Here is a 7,241-nt window from a genome sequence, read left to right on the forward strand (position 1 = left end):
TTCTGAACCTGTGAGGATATTGCAAGTGGGCCCCACAATAATAATAATAATACATACAATTTATATAGCGCTTTTCTAGGTACTCAAAGTCGCTTTACAGAGCAGAATAAAAACAACTTTATTAGAATCGACTAGTTAAAAGGATTAAAACTATAAAGGAAAAGTAAACAAAACAAAAAGGAGGGGCAGGGGTTGGGGTTTTATGTAGGGAATGCGATTCTGAAAAGGTGGGTTTTGAGTGTGGTTTTAAAAATGGTGAGGGTGGGGGCAGCTCTGATCTGGGAGCTGGAAGTGAGTTCCACAGTTTGGGGGCAGCCGCAGATAGGGCCCTGTCACCCCAGGTTCGTTTATTTGTCCAGAGGGTGTCCAGGATGTTGGCATCACCCGACCTGAGGGAGCGGGAGGGGGCATGGCGTTTGATGACACAAACAAATACTGTAACTGGCAAAACACTATGATTTTATTGATAATATACTGTAAACATTTTGAAACCTCCATGGCGTGCTTTCTTTAAAACCTTGAAAAATGTGTTTCCGTTGTGATTAATTGGAACTTATTGTATATTGATCCAAGCCAGAACACAATCGATTGATTGATCATTGATACAAATCTACTTTCTGCTTTGATGCTATTTCATGGAATACTCTACAACTCAAACAAAAAAATAATGCCCCAATATCCTATGGACAATTTAATAATGTGCTCTTAAATCTCCTGACCTCACTATGTAATTGTTTTTAACTGACTCATTTTCTCATGGTTTTATTTTGTTGTTTCTGTGTTTTATATCTGTATATGTCTTAATTGTTGTTTTTGTGTGGGTACACTGTAAACCTCAATGCTCTTTTTGAGAATAAATAAAGGTTTCAATCAATATTCTGTTTAATTTTCTGGCACCGTGGCCCCGTGGCCCAGTCAATGGTGCGTTGATTTCTTTCTTTTGTTTTACCCAAGTATTGACTTGAGCTTTGTTTTTAAAATAACTGAGATATGTTGCAGATGTGCAGTTTTCTTGTAAAAATACCATGGCAAGTTGTATAGGTGTATAGTGTGAACATAGAGCATGTTGACACTGCAGCCTACAGCAGGTTAAAGTACAGCAATAAAAGAACAATACAAACATAATAAACTGTATGAAGTCATGCAGTGTTATAAAACTGACAATGACTGATAGGAAATAGAAATATGATGATAGTTTTTCCACCATCATACCTCATGTCATTCATTATTTCATTCTGCCCTTTTCAGCTTCTATAGATCAAGGTTTCCTGTAAAAACGAAATAAAACGAAATAAAACTAAACTAAATATAGACAATTCCTTAAGCAAAATTGCCTTGGATTTCAAAACTATAATACTGACCATATACTGTACACTCCATCCTTGATTTGATCGTTTATCATTTATTGAAGTCACTGCTAAGTTGTGTGACCTCAACTAGGTCACTCTTTTAGTTTGACTCTCTTGACGCCAGTAATTCACTCATCATTTTATTGTGTTTTTTTTCTCAAGGTCTCTTTTTTTCATAACAAACATTTCTCAACATTTTCAGAACAAAAAAAGGAAACTGTGTTTGTCCTAAGCTTTGTCACTCCTATCAATGTGTATTTAAAGCTGCACTATGTAACTTTCCTCTTCTACCCCGGATTTGAACCTGGTTTCCTGCTTAAGTGCTGGCAAAACACTGATTTTATTGATAAAAGTTATATTGTATTAACACACTCTACCAAACAGACGGTATAAGTTATATTGTGTTAACATACTCTACCATACAGATTGGACAAAATTACATTTTATTCATTCAAAAAGAGAGAGAGAGAGAGAGAGAGAGAGAGAGAGAGAGAGAGAGGTGGATTGGGGGTATTTAAGACACAGTTAGGTGTGTATCTACATGTGTCTTTGTTTGATCAGTAAACATTGAGTGACATCAGGTTAAATAGCTACAGAACCTTCTGGACCATTTGACTCATGTTGGGAGGAGAACATTTAGCTAAATGTATCAGTACCTGTCTGTCTGTCTGTCTGTCTGTCTGTCTCTGTCTGTCTGTCTGTCTGTCTGTCTTTGTTTGTTCTGGTCCACTAAACACTACTAGTCGGTACAGTACAGTGTAACATTAGATTATTACAGGAGACTTTTACATTCTGTTCTTCAATGAAATACTGTTCTGTATTCTCAACACATGTGGGAGAGTACCAGATAAGGTTAAAGTGAATTAAAATAAAAAAAAACAAATGCAATGAAACAAAAACAAAAAAAACAGAAGATGTCTTTAATTTCAGTGTTATTGGTCGCATGGACAAGTATCTAACCCTAACACAAAGAGCATGTTATGTTGTTTATTGAGAGGACATGACTACATGACTGTAAGTCAATTGCTTTCAATTGATTGGTGCCACCATTGGTCTCACAAGGTTTATGACATCAACAAAGTTATGAACAGTAAGACTACGTTTGTTGGTGTAGCACTTGCACAAGACAAGGTGTGTGTGTGTGTGTGTGTGTGTGTGTGTGTGTGTGTGTGTGTGTGTGTGTGTGTGTGTGTGTGTGTGTGTGTGTGTGTGTGTGTGTGTGTGTGTGTGTGTGTGTGTGTGTGTGTGTATGCTTATCTCTCAGGCCAAGGTACACGCACTCCTTGGAACAGATGAGGCATAGTACACACGCATAACACACACAAGCACACACGCATGCACACACGCACGTGCACACATGCACGCGCGCACACACACACACACACACACACACACACACACACACACACACACACACACACACACACACACACACACACACACACACACACACACACAGACCAAACCAGGAGGAATATCCCATGTTGTAATTTATGAGGAAGTGAAACCTAAACTTAACTCAGTTGTTTGTCAGACAGTCTGCTATAAAAACAGATCAGGCTCAGGATCAGTTTGTGCGGTTATATCTGTCTGGATTTAATCTCTCAAGAACAGATTCTGCAGAACAAACAGCAGAGGTCGCTGTTTTTCATTTTCAGTTGGATCTGGGTTCCCAGATTGGTCTGGATTAACTGAAGGTTCCAGTGACTGTTCCCTGTGGACATGAAATCAGCATGTAACTGCAATTTGTTCCTGTTCGTGAACGACTCAGCACAGAGCTCAGCAATATTTGTCTTTGGCTAAAAAATAAATGTCATACACCTGGGCTAAACTGAATCCATACTGTTTGGGTCAAGTATCAACCTCAGTAAGTCCCTGAGCTTCACGATCAGTGACAATGTAGTGTCAAGTAAGGACTAGGTCACGTAGTATGTTGGATAATAAAACGTCTCAAAACCTATGACCTATGACCATATGAAAATATGTCCACCAGACGGAGAATCTTGGATTCACACAAGTGCGCCACCTACAGATCTGTTCAATAGAAAATGCTATTGACCACAGGTAGACTGCAGTACGTGAGACTACAGGATGTCGGTCTGATGTGCTAGTGAGCAACACGTGTTAAAATTGTAATAATAATAATAAATATAGCTGCAAGCAGCAATAAGCGCCCGGTTTCGAGGGATAAGGCAGAGGCAGGAAGAGGCAGGCAGAGAGAGAGAGAGAGAGCGAGAGAGAGAGAGAGAGAGAGAGAGAGAGAGAGAGAGAGAGAGAGAGAGAGAGAGAGAGAGAGAGAGAGAGAGAGAGAGAGAGAAAGAGAGGCAGTAAGAGAGAGAGGGAGGGAGAGAGAGAGAGAGAGAGAGAGAGAGAGAGAGAGAGAGAGAGAAAGAGAGGCAGTGAGAGAGAGAGAGAGAGAGAGAGAGAGAGAGAGAGAGAGAGAGAGAGAGAGAGAGAGGCAGTGAGAGGCAGTGAGAGGCAATGACAGAGAGAGAGATGATAGAGAGAGAGAGAGAGAGAGAGAGAGAGAGAGAGAGAGAGAGAGAGAGGCAGAGAGAGAGAGAGAGAGAGAGAGAGAGAGAGAGAGAGAGAGAGAGAGAGAGAGGGGCAAAGAGAGAGAGAGAGAGAGAGAGAGAGAGAGAGAGAGGCAGTGAGAGAGAGAAGAAGTGAACATGCATTAATTAACAAAGTCATGATTTTTGTTCAGTAAATTATATTTGGACTGGTTAAATTGGGGTTTGAACCAGGGACCTATAGACTTGCGGGTAGACAGTGTAAAGGATAATTCCTTTAACAGGTCCGTTCAAGAAAGTCCTTGCGTCTTGTTTCCAATGAGGGCCAGTGAGCAATTAGGGGTTAAGAGTCTTGCTCAGGGACACATTTCATTTCATCGACACATTTGCTGGCGTGGCCTGGAATCATACCTGGGGCAACCAGGGCCTCTGGTTCCCTAGGCGGGCTCACTAACCACTCAGCTATGGCCGCAGTACTTACTGAGCCATTGGATAGATATTTCATATGTGGTAAGTTATCATACAGCATGGGTTGCTTATTATAGACATACAAGCTCATAACGCGTCACATTGTAGATCGGCTGTATGTGGTTACTGTAGGTGTTGTATTAATAATTATATCTGCAAAGTAACAAGTAACTAAAGCTGTCATCTGCTGTAATTGTAGAGTAGAAGTAACAAAAATGGAAAGTAAAGTAAAAGTACCTAAAAATTGTACTGTGCATTTTAAGCACTGGTATTGGTACTTGAGTAAATGTACATAGTTACTTTTCACCACCATTGAGGAGCCAATGACTGACAGGCTAGGTATCACCAGGTGCACTGATTGCTAGAGTGCAGAGAATTTAAATGTAAACTGTAATGAGTGGGATTTGAACCGGGGACCTTTGGAACATGAGGCTATTCTTTATTGATTGAGCTATTCAATCCACAGCCTCAGACAGTGAGAAAAGAGTATCCAACAAAACAAAACAAAAGGGCGAATACATTGAAAATATAACTACTTTCAAATAAGCATTTCACGTTATCTTTAACAATTGCGTTATCTTTAACAATTGCACATGTATTCATTGATACAGTCACGTTGTGTGCAATGCAATTATGATGAAGTCTACATGAGGTGGGATTCAAACCGGCAATCCTGTGGTTTCAAGGCAGATGATTAAGCGATCAAGCTATTGGACCAACAGACCTGAACCTGTGAAAAAGGTGCTCACACATTTGACACAGTTTCACGCAAATTGTTCAGAAATCCTTGGTTTAAATGTTTTTCAAACTGCTCAATATGGCGTAAAATCTGTGGGCGGAGCTCACTGGTCAAAGTGATAGATGTGTTCCTCATGAGTCAAGGCACATGTGTAAGCAAGTTTCACGGCTGTCAGCCAAACGAGGCATGACTTTTGCCTGTTTAAAGTTTGCATGTTCAAAAAATTGCTATAGCGCCCCCCTTTGACCAATTGGAGTAAGATTGGTTTCAGTGATACTTGGAATGACCCTCTACATTACTGCAAAGTTTCAAAGAAATGTGAGTCTGCTTGTTTGTGTTAGGGGCAGATGAATAATTTTCATAAAACTGCAACAGTGTAATTTGAGTAATCTGCACAAAACTCTTTACCCATGAACTTTGGACCTCTGCAGACAAAACGTTAGTAGCGTATTTTCCATAAGTGAAAGAATGCAGAAGTTATGAGCCAATGTATGTTTTTCATATAATTCGAAATGGTGGGAGATCTAAAGGTCAGAGGTCAAAATTCAGACCACGAAAGTTGTCGGGCATGAAGAGGCGCATGTGTGTATCGAAGTTTCATGGCTGTAGGTCAAACAGGGCATGAGTTGTACCTGTTCAAAGTTGGCACTTTCAATTGAGTGCTATAGCGCTACCCTTTGACGAATGAGTGAGAGAATTATTTCTTGATAGTTTTTCATAACCATCTACCATATGGCAGAGTTTCGTAAAAAGCGTATGCACGGTTAAGCCAGAACTGCCAAAAACAAGTGTTTTTCAAACTGCTCAAAATTGCGGACAATCTAAGGGCGGAGCTTACTGGTCAAAGCGATACATGTGTTCCTCATGAGTCAAGGCACAAGTGTAAGCAAGTTTCACGACTTTCGGCCAATCGAGGCATGACTTATGCCTGTTTAAAGTTTGCATTTAAAAAAAAAATGCTATAGCGCCCCCCTTTGGCCAATTGGAGTCAGATTGGTTTCAGTGATATTTGGAATGACCCTCTACATTTCTGCAGAGTCTCAAAGAAATGTGAGTCTGCATGTATGTGTTAGGGGCAGATGAATAATTTTCATAAAACTGCAATAGTTAAAATCTATCTCCTCCTGGGATTTTTAAGTAATCTGCACGAAATTCTTTACACATGAACTTTGGAAAAATGCAGAAGTTATGAGCCAATGACTGTTTTTCATATAATTCAAAATGGTTGGAGATCTAAAGCTCAGAGGTCAAAAGTCAGAGGTGAAAGTTGTTCAGCATGAGGAGACGCATATGTGTATCCAAGTTTCATGGCTCTAGGTCAAACAGGGCATGAGTTGTACCTGTTCAAAGTTGCCATTTTTAATTGAGTGCTATAGCGCCACCTTTGGACGAAAGATTGTGAGAATTATTTCTTGATAGTTTTTCATGACCATCTACCATATGGCCGAGTTTCGTAAAAAGTGACAGCACGGTTCAGCCAGAACTGCGAAAAGTGGCAGAAGAAGAAACAGAATACAGGGAACATTAAGACAGGGCCCGCTGCCATGCTGGCAGGCTGGCTCCGTAATTATTTGTATTGCCAGGTTGCACACAGGAGTTTGTCTTGGTGAGATTGGTGCATTCCACTGAAGAAATATATTCAGTTATTTACAACTATTTATACAAAGGTGAGCTAAATGAAGCTAGAAACTATACCATGCAATGTAGACTGTTGGTTGGTATTACAATAATACAAAGACCAAAGTAAATAATAATGACATAAAGCATAGGGGTACAGGCCAGGGCTATAGCAATGTGAAGCGTAAATGTGCTATTGGGTCAGGGGATACAAATAAAGTGCAAATCCTATCCTATATTGAAATTGGCTAATGGGAGGGCGGGCAGGCCGCGGGTGGGCCGGCTGATGTCACTCTGACATACTAAGGAGCTCCCTACAGCTACACCAGTGGTGTGGTCTAGGTTTTTTTTCGGAGGTATACGATAATCATTCCCTGCACGAGATGCGCATGGTCGTGGGTATACGCTAGCGCGTTTTCAATGGATGAAATGGTTAGTAGACTGTATACGCTTTTTCCCCAAAAAATCTACACTGTATACGGCGTATACAGCGGGACACGGTAGAACACACCACTGAGCTACACCCAAATATGGAGTGTGTTGTCTAACCTCAAT

The 7,241-nt window shown here is 40.5% G+C and overlaps 1 protein-coding gene across 1 annotated transcript in view; it reads left to right on the forward strand.

Moving 5' to 3' along the window:
• LOC308100593 (E3 ubiquitin/ISG15 ligase TRIM25-like) overlaps positions 1–3,417 on the forward strand; it is a gene marked incomplete at both ends in the record, with an annotated part of 5,621 nt that extends 2,204 nt beyond the window's left edge. Inside the window, one exon of the mRNA XM_080449661.1 lies at positions 3,343–3,417. Coding sequence (XP_080305787.1) covers positions 3,343–3,417 — 75 coding nt within the window. The remainder of the gene's footprint in view (positions 1–3,342) is intronic.
• Positions 3,418–7,241: the final 3,824 nt, after the last annotated feature.

The sequence above is a fragment of the Gymnoscopelus braueri genome, assembly GCF_963280865.1.
Source record: "Gymnoscopelus braueri genome assembly, chromosome: 14".
Classification (NCBI taxonomy): domain Eukaryota; kingdom Metazoa; phylum Chordata; class Actinopteri; order Myctophiformes; family Myctophidae; genus Gymnoscopelus; species Gymnoscopelus braueri.